At 40.2% G+C, this 14,454-nt stretch overlaps 2 protein-coding genes across 2 annotated transcripts in view; both read left to right on the top strand.

Moving 5' to 3' along the window:
- smg1 (SMG1 nonsense mediated mRNA decay associated PI3K related kinase) overlaps positions 1-6,023 on the top strand; it is a 55,562-nt gene extending 49,539 nt beyond the window's left edge. The window contains exons 60-64 of the mRNA XM_053337957.1: positions 3,004-3,215; positions 3,325-3,425; positions 3,828-4,004; positions 4,101-4,207; positions 4,729-6,023. Coding sequence (XP_053193932.1) covers positions 3,004-3,215; positions 3,325-3,425; positions 3,828-4,004; positions 4,101-4,207; positions 4,729-4,806 — 675 coding nt within the window. The 3' untranslated portion in view covers positions 4,807-6,023. The remainder of the gene's footprint in view (positions 1-3,003; positions 3,216-3,324; positions 3,426-3,827; positions 4,005-4,100; positions 4,208-4,728) is intronic.
- A 1,422-nt stretch (positions 6,024-7,445) lies between these two features.
- Positions 7,446-13,544, top strand: hao1 (hydroxyacid oxidase (glycolate oxidase) 1). The gene is made up of 8 exons (XM_053338571.1): positions 7,446-7,715; positions 9,720-9,871; positions 10,309-10,579; positions 10,725-10,897; positions 11,323-11,414; positions 11,804-11,962; positions 12,454-12,523; positions 13,423-13,544. Exons 1-8 carry the CDS (start codon positions 7,579-7,581, stop codon positions 13,488-13,490), a joined length of 1,122 nt encoding a protein of 373 aa, XP_053194546.1. The 5' UTR covers positions 7,446-7,578; the 3' UTR covers positions 13,491-13,544.
- Positions 13,545-14,454: the final 910 nt, after the last annotated feature.

Genomic DNA, 14,454 nt, shown 5'->3' with positions numbered 1-14,454 from the left:
TCAAGTGGAAATTCAGATGTATACAAGTCTGCGTAAAATGCTTTAAAAGTATTATTTATTTCCATTGGGTCTATAGTTAGCTGTGAACCATTGTGAATCTGCGGAATCATACGAGACGCTGATCTGCATTTCAGCTGGTGAGCTAACAAACGACCTGCTTTATCTCCATGCTCATAGTAATGCCCTCTTGACCACAGGAGGTGTCTCTCAGTTTTTTGCATCGATAATAAGTCATACTGAGTTTTCAGAGCAATTCTGTCTTTATATAGCTCCGGAGTAGGAGCTGTGGAATACTGGTGGTCTATGTTTCTTATAGAGTTAATAACTTCTTGCTCCCTCGGTTTCCTTGCTTTATTACGTGATATGGAGTAAGACAAAATTTCTCCCCTTATAACAACTTTCAGTGTCTCCCATAGCGTAGATGGTGATATTACGTCTGATCTGTTGAACAACAAAAACTCATCAATTGCTTTAGATATGAATTCACAAAACTGTTTGTCTGCCAATAAGGCTGTGTTCAGTCTCCAGGTACTGTGCTGTGTTAGATTTTGAGAGAAAACAAGATCAAGAATCACTGGTGCATGGTCTGATTCCACTATGGCAGCATACTCTACTTTCTTTACAGAGGGAAGGAGTATTTTGTCAACAAAAAAATAATCTATTCTACTGTAGGTATGATGAACATGTGAAAAGAAGGAGAATTCTTTTTTGTGTGGGTAAAAAAACCTCCATGGATCAACACAGCCTGTCCGATCCATGAAATCACAAAGAGCTTGGGACATTTTGGAACGTGTTAAGGTTTTAGGGTTGGAGCGATCTATAGCTGGGTCAGTCACAGTATTCAGATCCCCAGCAAGAATGAGCCTATGTGAATCTAGATTTGGAATCAGGGAAATGAATTTGTTAATGAAGTCAACATCATCCCAATTAGGGGCGTAAACACTTATAAGTACGACTGGGGTGTTGAAGAGGGAACCTGCCACTATAATAAACCGACCTTGAGGATCAGAGATCGTTTTTGAAGGCGTAAACAATATCTTTTTATGGATCAAAATTGCTGCTCCCCATGCTTTGGTGTTAAAGGCAGAATGGAAAGTCTGACCAACCCAATTCTTCCTGAGTCTAACTTGATCAGCTATGGTCAAGTGAGTTTCTTGTAAAAATGATACTTCTACATTCAATTTTTTCAAGTGGGAAAATATCCGTGTTCTTTTAATAGGCCCATTCATGCCCTTAACATTCCAACTTATAAATCGGGTAGATGACGTGCCTACTTCTGTACTACTATCATTTGTGCCATCAGCCATGCGCCGTTAAAGGAGGGGAATAAGGTGGGGTATGCACCCTGTAGCAGAAAGGTGACCGTTCGTGAACATCTCCTCCAAAACAATAGTCAAACACAATGACCAAAACAAAAAACCCTTCGGCAGTATAAAAACCCGTTTTTACATAGAATAAACAAAACTTGGTTGTGTCAATAGTTAAACCCATCCCAACATTGAACATAACAAACAAATCTCCAATGTCTGCCTCTTGAACATAGGCAGACCGCTGGCCCCCCTCTAAGTCGTGAATCTTCCGGAGTTGTCTTAACTAAACCGTAACAGAGAGCCTTTGGCCTTCTAAAAGTTAAACTTTAAGTTGTTTTTTTAAAAAATAAACAATATCGCCGTCTAACAGTCGCCACAACAAGACGGACTATTCCGACAATGAGCTTAAGCAACGATAGGTGCAACATTAAACAGTAACAGTTAGCTAACATTATCAACAGCATTACAGTTAGCTCTTAGCCATCATAGCCAGCTAGCCATCACCACCAACACAAGAATCACAGATGAGAATGACCCCAAACAAAGTCAATTCAGGGTTTGAGAGTAAATGCACATAGTAGGCTGGGAACAACACAGATTTACCTCAAAATGTTCATGTTAGTCTTTTTATGTTGCCGTTATCAGTTGGTGACGACAACAACTTTCCTCAAGCACAGTTCAGTCCGGTAGGCTTACCGTTAACGGCGATGAACTAGCCGCCAGCTGTCAGCCAAGTAGTCGCCTGTTCCTAACAAGTTTGAAGCAATCCGTCGGGTTAGCCGACTCTTGACCCATCACCTGTCGATTGTAGAACGCCTTTGCTTCCTCTGGTGTGTCGAATTTAAGCGTATTCCCTCCAAAAGAGACTCGCAGACAGGCTGGATAAAGTAATTGGAATTTTATTCCCTTCTTGTAAAGTGCTTGCTTGATATCACTGAACTCCGCACGTCTCCTGGACAGACTGACTCATGTTGTCTAGCCCATCTCAGTACACGCTTCTTTTCCTGGAATCTTTGGAAGCATACCACAAACGGTCGCGGAGATTGTCGAGTGTGTTCAGGTTTTTTGCCCACTCTATGCGACCTTTCCAAAGCTGGAGCAGAGTCAAAAACCCCACTGCCCATGATCTCCATCAGCATGTTTGACATAAACACTACAGGATCCTCGCCCCCTTCACTGTCTTCAGGAACATTCACTATTCTCAAATTAGATCTGCGAGAACGGTTTTCTAAATCCTCGATGCGATCCAGGAGCTGTGTATTTGTCTGAGAGCTTTCTGCTGCTAACTCAGCTTCTAGCTCGGCGGCTAACTCAGCGGTTCACTCTGCAGCTAATTCAGCTAACTGGCTAACTGTAGACTGTAGTAGTAGTAGTGTGCGCTGAATGTATTTATACCTTCAGCAGGGGCGGGTTTATGCTAACGCAGCGGTGATTTTCAGACCCGCCCACTAAATCCTGATCACAGAAATGTTGAAACACAGTTTGTGAAGCCTAGCTCCACAATTCAAATCTAAATGGTTGAAATGCTTTTTACACCTTTTTTAGAAATACATTTATGACCTATTTAATGTGTTTAGAAGAAAATGTCTGAATTCACTTTACACAGTCTTTAACACTGTGTCAGGCTACAGTGCTCACATCTCTGTGTTTGTGCTGTTGCAGTAAAGTGTTTCTGTGTGTGCGCTGTGTACAGGATGAGGAGGCAGCGTTGGCAGATGGTGAAGAGGTGGCATACGAGGGCAGCGTGCGTCACTTCCTGTTGGAGTACAAAGCGTGGCAGGATAACATCCAGCTGGTGTTATTCACAGTGGTCCAGGCCAGCGGGCAACACCGCAACCAGGAGCAGCTTGAACTGCTGGAGGAGATCCCTGCTACCCTGAAGGAGCTGCACTCCCAGAGCCAGAGGTACACACATTCTGTCACACACACACACACACACACACACACACAGTTATACTCTCAATGTCCCTGTTTAAAATATGTATTAATCCTCCATGTGTGTGTGTCATTGCAGTGTGTATAATGGCCTGGTGGGCTTTGCGTCCCCTCTGGTGACAGACAGAGACAGTGAGTGTGCCAGTCCTGTTTCTGCAGCACAGACCAGCTTTGCAGCAGGTATGTCTTCCAGGAATAGACACATTTTAACCCCTGACCCCTGTGCTGACTCTGTAGCTTAGAACATCCAAAAAAATAAGAAAAATGGAGAAATGGTTTATGTTGCAGGAGTGGTTTGACACTTCTCTATTGATATTTTAATAATCCCCTAAAATCCCTTGAGACATCCAGAGGAGGAATAGAACACGGCTCCAAGTTTTCAAAAATGTCCTTGAGAACTGCTTCCTGATGCACAACACACAACCTGTCCTACAACTTTTAGACACATGTTCTATAGTCTGCATGTCTGCTCTACATGGTTCTTCAGGTGGAACACTAAAGGTGCTTAAAGTTGTGTGTATTTCATCTAACACTAATATAACTGCTTTGTTTTCTATCATGCTGAATGTGGTGTGACTCCAGCTGTTAGATGCAGTGGGGTGAAGACTCAGCCAGACTCCATGTCCCAGAATGCACGCAAGGCTCTGCCACGTAACCTGGGGACCCCCACAGACACCCCTCCCAGCACACTGCTGATGAACAGCAAAGGCCTCAACCCCAGCCCCAAGAGGGCTGTACGAGACCCCAAAACAGGACGAGGTACCTGCTCACACACTACACAGCAGCACCTTGTTACACACACATACACCTAAGGAAAGAGATCTAACATGCGTGTGTGTGTGTGCTGTGTTTCAGCTGTCCAGGAGAGGAACTCGTATGCTGTCAGTGTGTGGAAGAGAGTGAAAGCCAAGCTGGAGGGCAGAGACATCGATCCCAACAGGAGGATGAGCGTAACAGAGCAGGTAACACTCAGCATGCACACGACATGCTGCTCTAAACTGATCACCAGTCAGCAGGTTCTATATGTTTGATGGACTTCTTCAGTCAGGCAGTAAACATAGTGTAAGATGTGAATTTTTACTGTGATGACTCATTTGAGGAAGCCAGTTACATAAAGTGTAGCAGGTTAAGGGGGGGGGGGGGGGGGGGTCTTTTTAGGTGCTTTTAACAGCCAAATAGTGTTTCTCCTTATTTACTTCTTTTAGGGCCACAGAAAGGTTTTGTGCAGGAGAAGTAATATGTTCCTGTTTCAAGGTACAAATATATGGAAGAAGGTCATGAAAATATAAACAAACAACCACTGCACCTGTCACTGCTGACAGACCATCACTGCAGCAAACTGTCTGAAATGTAACATCTGAGAAAAGCAGAGGTTTAAAATCTGCAGCACTGTTTTATGAGAGAGAGAGAGAGAGAGAGAGATTTCATGTCAGTGGTAGTGAGCAGGAAATGAGCTGCAGGTTTTCCTGTGATGTCATTGCAGGTGGACTTTGTCATCAAGGAGGCCACCAACATGGACAACCTGGCCCAGCTGTATGAGGGCTGGACTGCCTGGGTGTGAACGCTACACAGCTTCATGTCTTTGGTCCAGTGAAGGCTTGGAGATCCACCAGAGTCCAGCGGGTCTGGGGTGTCGGAACAGCAGCAGCGGGCCACACTGGGGGGAGGAAATGGGAAGCGGATGCTTAGCCCGCCCTCCCAAACTCCTGGGATCCCAAACTGAGGCAGCGACCTCGTAGCACCGCTGCAACCACACTCCCCAACCATCGGTGATCGGGCTAACACAACGCTTAGTGGGCCTGCGGCCCCATCTTCCTTTCTGGTGTTTGACCGGGCAAAGCTGCCCCGGATGGGGGTGGGGGGAAGGAGGGCACACGCCTGCTCACCCTCAACTTTGGAGAAACCTTCCCCCCTCACCTGCATAGCCCACTATCAAGTTGTACCCATAAACATCACTGCGTCCTGTTGAGCCAATCAAACTCCATCTGAGGGCGGGATGAAGCAGCCAGAGCAGTTTCCCTCTGAAGCACACAGCTGATACGCTGTGGCAGGACTTCATCAGGGCTCAACGCTCAGATGGATGGGGCCCACATTTGTTTTCTCTAATCTTTTCCTCAATGGCGTTGTGATATTGATTGGCCAGTGGGTGACACAGTTGGGCAGGAATGATGAGAGCGAAGGTTCAACAGGATTCTAACCTGAAGCCTGAAATGAAAAGAAATTAAAGGGGAAAACAAAAATCACACTGTACTTTGATAAACAGTAAAGACTTGACACATGTCTGAAGTGTTGTCAGATTTCACAGAATAAAAGATTAAGTGGAGTTGTTTTCTCAGGAAGGTTCATAGTGCTTTTGTGGATCAAGCTGAAACATCCTTTCATGAGACATTGTGTTGGATGGTTCATCATTAGCTCAGAACGGACACATAAAGGTGAAGTCATTGAGACGAGGGAGAACCTGCGTCTGACCCTTTTTCTTCAGTGTGTATCTTCAGTCTGTGTTGTGCTTTGTAAAGATCTTCAGTCTTTCTTTAGATGGAACTGTACCAGTAGATTTCTGCCTTTTTTGACTTTCCTGTTAGAAGCTGTTGCTTCCTTCATATGTATTCACTCCCCAACCCTAATGCTTGCATTTTATTATTCTTGACCTAGTTTTACATTTTTAGTGGGAAGTGTTTTTTGGTGATGGTGAAAAATGTTTTCTTAAAGCTTTTATTGGATTTTGTTGGATGCCAAATAAATATAGAACTGAAAAGTGTTGTGTTTTATTTGACAATGATACAATCACATACAGCCATAAATGTGCAGTAATGGCATCCTGTCATTGATGGTGTCATTTCAATAAAGTTCAACAAGTACTCCTTTTCTTACTAGTTGGCCAGTGTTATTACTGAACTCTCATCAGGGACGGCTGGATTTAAAACCTTCAACTTTCAGAAGAGACCTCAGAGATAAAGTTTGGGAATCAAGGTTCCATGTATGTTAGAGAGTTCCATTTGAGATTTTAGAGGTGTATTTCACAAGTAAAAATCTACTGTGTCTTTTATCATCATGTGACTCCCTCATATTTATCTAAGGACCTTTTGGACCTGACCTCCAGGTTGGGAACTACACAAATGGTCAATTAGTGTAACCAAAATAGAATCGAATAGATACAGTTAGTGTAGTTTAGTAGAATAGATTACTGTATGTAATAAAGTACGTAATAATGGTACCAACATGCATACCTACAGATACACACTGGAGTCTTTATTCCATTTCCCCTCCAAGGGATTAATAAAGTACTTCATTTTTTCAAGTCTGTCTTAAACCAACAGTCAGGAGTCCAAATGATGATTAAAGCTGTTTTTCTTACTGTAATGATTCCTCCTGTTCATACTGACCATTAGAAGATCTCTTCATAATACTCTTACAATGGAAGTGATGGAGGACTAAATCCACAGTCCTCCTTCTGTGTAAACATGGATTTAAAAGTAGATGTGAAGCTAATATGAAGCTTCAGAGTCCAAATGAATCAAATCTTCATCTTCTATGTTTCAACGTTACAGTGTTTTTAGTGTCAAAGTCTTTTTGTTACTATACTTCCACCACAGAGAAACAGGAAACACTAAGAGGGAATTTGATGCTAAAAAGACTTTAAATGTGTCAGATATCACTTGATATGAATAACTCACACTGATGAAGACTCATAGAAGCTGATCATCTACTTTGAAATGAGTGTGTGGACACACTGTGGATTTAGTCCTCCATCACTTCCATTGAAAGCACATTTGAAGGAGATCTTTTAATATTCAGTATGAACAGGAGGAATGATTACAGAGAGGACAAACTCTTTACTGTTCATATGAACACCTGACTGATGGTTTAAGATACATTTGACTCTAACATTGTCTCCTTCATTACAGTTGGAGTGATTCCACTGTGTATAGTTTTCTGTTGTCTTGAATAAATAAATCAACAACATACTTTAATGTGAGGATTCAAAGTTCACTGGCAGCCAGCGCTGTCTCATAACCCTAACTCTGGTAACAGTTTGAACACACATACACACTCACAGGATATTAAGGTGAAGTTGTAACTGTCATGCTCCCAATCACCTGGGTTTGTTCTAGTATGTGTGGGTCACATGGTTATCTTGTGTAAACTGAACAGAGAGGAGTAGAAACTTCTGTGAGGTTTGGATTATTAAGAAGAGGCACAGACGTGATGAGGCCTCCCACAGGTTAATGATTACAGGAGCTCTGCTGATCACAGCTCAACCTCTCTCACTGTGTGTCCAGTAACAGACTGAACCCAGCTGCCTCTCTATTCTGCAGTTTTTTAGTGGACAGCCATGTCGGAGCTCCGTGTGTGTGTGTCAGACTTTGAGAAGGAGGCCAAGAGAGTTCTTCCTAAAGCTGTATATGACTACTACCGCTCAGGAGCTGATGAGCAAAACACACTGGCTGACAATGTTGCTGCCTTCAAGAGGTACAACACACACACACACACACTCATGCATTACTCTGTTCATACTTCAATATGTGTGAAACTTTAAGTACTTTCCTACATTTATGTGTATTCTTATTTAAGGATGTTTTTCATGGTAAATGTGTTTTATAAAAATTGTTTTGATGTTTATCTTCTAATAAGATTTATATTGAAAGAGGGCTAACTTTGGCACTTTAGGACCTTCTATTATTATTCCCTACTCAGCACTATGTATAGATACTGATTGTGTGTGTTTACATTGATGTGAGTATAGGTGGAGATATATAATTATAATAATAATAATAATACATTTTATTTAAAGGTGCCTTTCAAAGCATTCAAGGACACCTTACAAGGCACATATAACACACATCAAACAATATAAAGCAGGTAACATTGATGATATAGCATATGATATATACATATATGGTATATATCATATGCTATATGTAGGGACATGAATCTGCATGTCTGTATATGGAAACACATTCATTCTGACACAGGTCTGTCAGATCCTGCAGATTTCTTTGTAAATGGCTGCTGTGACTTTTCTTCTTCATAAATGTTTTTAGTATCTTTTTTTTAATAATCCAAAACAACATCCATCATAATCAGATTTTACATGAAAACAGCACACAGTGATATGAAATGATTGATTAAACATCTAATAAAGCTCATAATGCTTATCTGAGCCTCTTGATTGGAACCTGGTGTCACCTCCTGTCAAACAGCTGTGTGTGTGTGTGTGTGTGTGTGTGTGTGTGTGTGTGTGTGTGTGTGTGTGTAATGAGTATGTTTAATCACGTTTCCACTGGTTCAGCAAACATATTATCAATGTTAGTGCATTGATCCAAATCATATTATCTCATGTGATGACAGTTAAAGGATAAGTCTGGTGATTTTCTATATTTTTCTTATTGTTAATAAATCTTTGCAGAACCAAACCAACAATGAACTGATTAGTTAGTTAGTGTGTGCTGATAATATACATTATAACCAAAGACTTCAAACAGCGATCACACTTTCAGTCTCCAGAGTAGTTCTGTGTAAGGCAGACTCCACTGAGCATGTGCAGTAACTGTGTTCTGTTTACTATTGACTTTGTACTGAAGTTCTGTGAGAAATGAACAATGTTTGGGTGTTTACTGAACCATGACATTATTTATCAGTGTTATGTGGATGACACACAGCTCTATGTCTCTCAACTCATTTACCTGCTTACCTCACTGATACTGAATTCTGGACATCCCAAAACGTCCTAAAAAAGAAAAGTCAAATCGTTTTTATCCTTTTTAAAGGCACACTGAATAGTATTTTAAATCCCTTCTTCTACAAGAATACATCCCAGACCATGTACTCAATGGTTCTTCTGGTGTCATCTTTTCATTCTGTCGCTGTTTGACTTTCTTTTTTTTTTAATGGAAGATTTAACCCTTACATACTGTTCAGGGTCCAATTTGACCCAATTTTACATTTCGTTTAGCTGGACTTCTCCCTAAATGTGACCCACATATTTTTGTGCAGCTGATACACATTTTTGTAAATGCAAATGTACAAATTTGACCTGTGTTTAATTTTAAAAATCAATAAAAACCAGCATTCAAACATGTTACTGTATTCATCATATTCTATAAAATGTTTCCCTGGACCATAAAATAGTGATTGAATGTCTTTTTTTTCTCCATAGATCAATATAATACACTCTGCTCTCTGACAACTTCATGAAAGATTAATGAAACATTTATTAATGACTGATGGGGAATATATGAATGTGAATTGGTGTAGAGACTAATTATGAGAATAGAACAATATGTAAGAGTTAAAAAGCAGTAAAACTACTTATATTCTTACCAACTGTCTAATCTCAGCCTCAGGTTTAATCCAGCCAAACACAAGTGCAACATCAACAGCTGCTCAGCAGATGTCGCTATTTTGACTGTATCAGCTGTTTGGTGACAGTGATTGAGATTGGACTCAGTTTCTTGGTTCCCCTCATCTCTACAGGTGGTGTTTTATGCCTCGGGTTCTGAGGAACGTGTCCACTGTGGATCTGAGTGTCTCTGTGCTGGGACAGAATCTCAGCATGCCCATCTGTGTGGCAGCTACAGCAATGCAGAGGATGGCTCACCCTGATGGAGAGACAGCTACTGCAAGAGGTAGCCTATACACACACACACACACACACACACACACACACACACACACACAAACTGCTACAGGTAATATCTTGGTTGAAAGACAAAAGTTAGAATTGTCACTTCCTTTATTTATATTCACTGACTTAAGAATAAAAAACACATTTATATTGATTGTAATATCTGTTAAATGTGTGTTCAGACTGTAATCATGGTTTATGGATATGATACACATGATACATGTATTAACCATTCTTTTTAAAGGCTCAGTCTGTAATGTTTTGTTATACTATCAGTTACAGACATATTTGCATACATATATTTGAAGGGTTGACATGACGATGAAAAAACATGTTTTTGTTGTATGGTACCTGATAAAAATGAAATGTATCAGTGTGAGGCCTGTTCCAACAAGCACAACTAGAGTCAATAACCATCAACGATATGTTTCTACCTAGCATGCCAAGCAATGGGGACAGGGATGATGCTGAGCTCCTGGGCTACCTCCACTATAGAGGAAGTGATGTCAGCAATGACAACCTCACCTGGTGATAGGGGTGTCATGTGGATGCAGCTCTACATCTATAAAGACAGAGAGCTTACTCTGTCATTGGTCCGCCGAGCAGAGGAGGCAGGTTATAAAGCTATCTTTGTTACCGTGGATACACCATACCTGGGTAGGAGATGGGATGACATGCGCAACCGCTTTAAACTGCCCTCACACCTGAGGTAGGAACCAAATATAACCAGCATGTAGACCACAGAGTGTATGGAGGCATCCCACTGTAACAAGTGTGTGTGTGTGTGTGTGTGTGTGTGTGTGTGTGTGTGTGTGTGTGTGTGTGTGTGTGTGTGTGTTTGTGTGTCCATCCAGTATGTCTAACTTCTCATCAGCCTTTCTGGGTTTCTCTGAGGGGAACTATGGTAATGACAGTGGTCTGGCTGTTTATGTTGCAAATGCAATAGACCCCACCATCTGCTGGGATGACATCACCTGGCTAAAGAAACACACACACCTACCTGTCATTGTGAAAGGAGTACTAAATGGTACAAACAAACACACACACACACACACACACACACACACACACACACACACACACACACACATATTTACAATGCATAAACCTTTTAACAGTGTCCCATGATAGTTAGATAACACTGATAACAGATTTTAATGTGATTCTCAAAAAATCAATTATGCTCAGTTTAATGAACATGTTCTTAATGGTGTAAAAATCAGATATTTAATGGAAAAAATGAAATGCCTGATAAAAGAAAAGGTATGTGTTATTATAGATTTCTAGGGTCTCACTTACAATTATTCTCAATTATTAATACAAACTTTTTTTATTAGAATTTAAATTAGAATTCCCTATAATATTTCCCTGACTGTGTGTGTGTGTGTGTGTGTGTGTGTGTGTGTGTGTGTGTGTGTGTGTGTGTGTGTGTGTGTGTGTGTGTGTGTTCAGGTCAGGATGCCGTCCAGGCTTTGAATTACGGTGTTGATGGCATCTTGGTATCCAATCACGGAGCTCGACAGCTGGATGGAGTTCCTGCCACGGTCTGTATGTGTGTGTGTGTATGTGTGTGTGTGAGAAACTTTATTGAAACACAGTGAAAAACAAATTAAATTGTTATTTCTTTATTTTTCTTATTCCAAAAATCACATGAATAGATCATAAGATGAATACCTTTGACTTCAGTACAGATAAAGTATAGAGTTCTATTTTGTGTTGGGGACTATTTTCAGCATTTTTAAATGGTTTTGGACAACAGTGGATCTCTGTAGTACAGAGGCATAAGATATATCAGGTTTTGATACACACACAATACTAAATTCTTGGTTTAGTTGTTTTTAATGTGTTTAATGGTATAGGTGTGTGTATTTGTGTGTGTGTGTGTGTGTGTGTGTGTGTGTGTGTGTGTGTGTGTGTGTGTGTGTGTGTGTAGCTGGATGTGTTGGAGGAGGTGGTGGGGGCAGTGCAGGGTCGCTGTGATGTCTACATGGATGGAGGAGTGAGGCGAGGGACAGACGTCCTGAAGGCATTAGCTCTGGGAGCAAAGGCTGTGTTCATTGGCCGACCGGTACTGTGGGGCCTCGCCTGTCAGGTGAAGCAGCACCATAGCAAGAGTTATAGTTCATATCCTTAAACTTTGTATGGGCACCTCTACTTCTACACACTCATATAAAACAATTTGTGCATACTCATATACACACACATATACGCACATTTACACCCACACTTGCACCAACTCATTAAATATTAAAGTCAATCAATCAATCAATCTTTATTTATATAGCGCCAAATCACAACAAAAGTCATCTCAAGGTACTTTACACATAGAAAAGGTTCTCTCTTTAAAAACCATACTCTTTAAGTGCATCCACATAATTTAGAAATAGGTATTCCCCAAATATTCCTAATTAAACATATAAGTACTAATATACAATAAATACACATATGTACACACATACCTACACTAACATACACACATTTATACATATACATGCTTTTCTCATATACAACTTAACAAACATGTTGTGTGCTGTGTGTCTACTGTGTGTGTGTGTGTGTGTGTGTGTGTGTGTGTGTGTCCAGGGGGCACAGGGAGTTACTGAGGTTCTGGAACTTCTAAAAGATGAGCTGCGACTGGCTATGGCCCTGGCAGGTAATATATCAGATCATTGTCACTTTTGGGGACATTATATAGTTTTACATTCATTTCTCTATGTCTAACCTTAACCTTAACCACTGACTCAAATAATCAGTCTTGGCTTTTGTCCTCACTTGGACAAGCTGTCCCCAATTAACTGATCTTAACTCTGAAATTTGTCAACATCATGGAAATAGCTAAAAAAAAAAAAAAAAAAAAAGTCAAAAGTCTCCACATGTGAGGTTAAAGATTGTGTAAGAAGTGAATTCAGACATTTTCTTCTAAACACATTAAATAGGTCATAAATATATTTCTAAAAAAGGTGTAAAAGCATTTCAACCATTTAGATTTGAATTGTAGAGCTAGGCTTCACAAACTGTGTTTCAACATTTCTGTGTTCAGGATTTAGTGGGGGGGGGGGGGGGGTCTGATTAGCATAAACCCGCCCCTGCTGCTGTAGAGGTAGAAATACATTCAGCACACACTACTACTACTACAGTCTACAGTTAGCCAGTTAGCTGAGTTAGCCGCCGAGCTAGCATCAGGGTTAGCAGCAGAAGCATCCATGTTTCTGGTAGAGGTGGTGACTTTGATTGACAGGTGACACTTGGTAGGGGGCGGGGTTTCAGCGAACTCCCACAGCGTTTGGTAGCAGAGAAAGAGGCTGATTTTTACACATCTTTGAAGCCTAATTTCATATATTTGGCGATTTTTTTAATCATTCAAATTTGTCAGGGTGGTTAACAACACACTTTTCTGTGGTAGGTCAAACTCAGAACACTTATTTATTCTTATTTTACACAGACTTTTAATGTGATGTCAGAGTTAGATTAAGTCTCAAGGACATTAATGTGCTTATGTGATGTGTGTGTGTGTGTGTGTGTGTGTGTGTGTGTGTGTGTGTGTGCGCCTAGGCTGTCGTTCTGTATCTGAAGTGAGCAGGTCTCTGGTCAGAAGAATGGATTTTACCTCCAGGATGTGAGAGCAGATTTGCTGCAGGAATCAGAACAGAATACATTCTCTATGGATCTCTGGATTCTCTCATTTGTCTGATTTATTCTGATTTATTTGCTATTTCTGTGTTTAGATTGTTAGGGTTAGGGTTAGGGCAATATTACAGCTGATTCTACTGAAAATAACATATCATCAAATCAAATGTTTGAGTTGTGATCCCTGCCAATATTTTCATTTCCCTGCATGCATCCCTGCTGTGATATCATGTATGAGTTTCACCTGTGCTTCATAATTAATCTTCATCTTTTTCTTCACTTCACAAAGTGTCAAAGTAACTTTAAAGCAGTTCAGTGCATTTGATGCTACTGCTTTCATCCACTGTCACTTTAAATCACTTAATATAAAAACCTCAATTGTATACAATAATGAATAAGCTACATCTGTACTTAAATCTGAGTTAAGAGGCCCTTATTATTTTAGTTGATATTGTGGTCATATGTATATTCCAGAATTAAGTTGTATTTAATTAAATGACCAAAAATGAACTATACTAATATATATATATATATATATATATATATATATATATATATATATATATATATACATATATATATATATTTACACACACAACACACGGAGAGCTGAAGAAAGCTGGGGACAAAGAGGCCCAGCTATTCTGCTACACAATTAAATACAAGGAGGAAGCTCCAGATGTAGAAATAATTTAACAAATCTGAAACATTTTATAGACTCTATTAAAGTTTATTCATAATGATATGTTAATTATTAACTTTTCACCCCCCCCCCCCCCCTTCTGTGTGTACTAGAGGACTTTAGAATGTTAGCAGTGTGCAGTAAGAAAGAAGACAGCATATAACTTACACAGACTTTATTTCATGAATAAATTATACAAGTCAATGAATAAATAAATACATTTTAAAAAGTCTCAAAACTCGGACTAATGTAACACTTGCTATCCACTGATGTCA

The sequence above is a fragment of the Scomber japonicus genome, chromosome 18 (assembly GCF_027409825.1).
Source record: "Scomber japonicus isolate fScoJap1 chromosome 18, fScoJap1.pri, whole genome shotgun sequence".
NCBI lineage: Eukaryota > Metazoa > Chordata > Actinopteri > Scombriformes > Scombridae > Scomber > Scomber japonicus.
The sequence above is the reverse complement of the archived record's forward strand: the minus strand, read 5'-3'. Positions and strand labels throughout refer to the sequence as shown.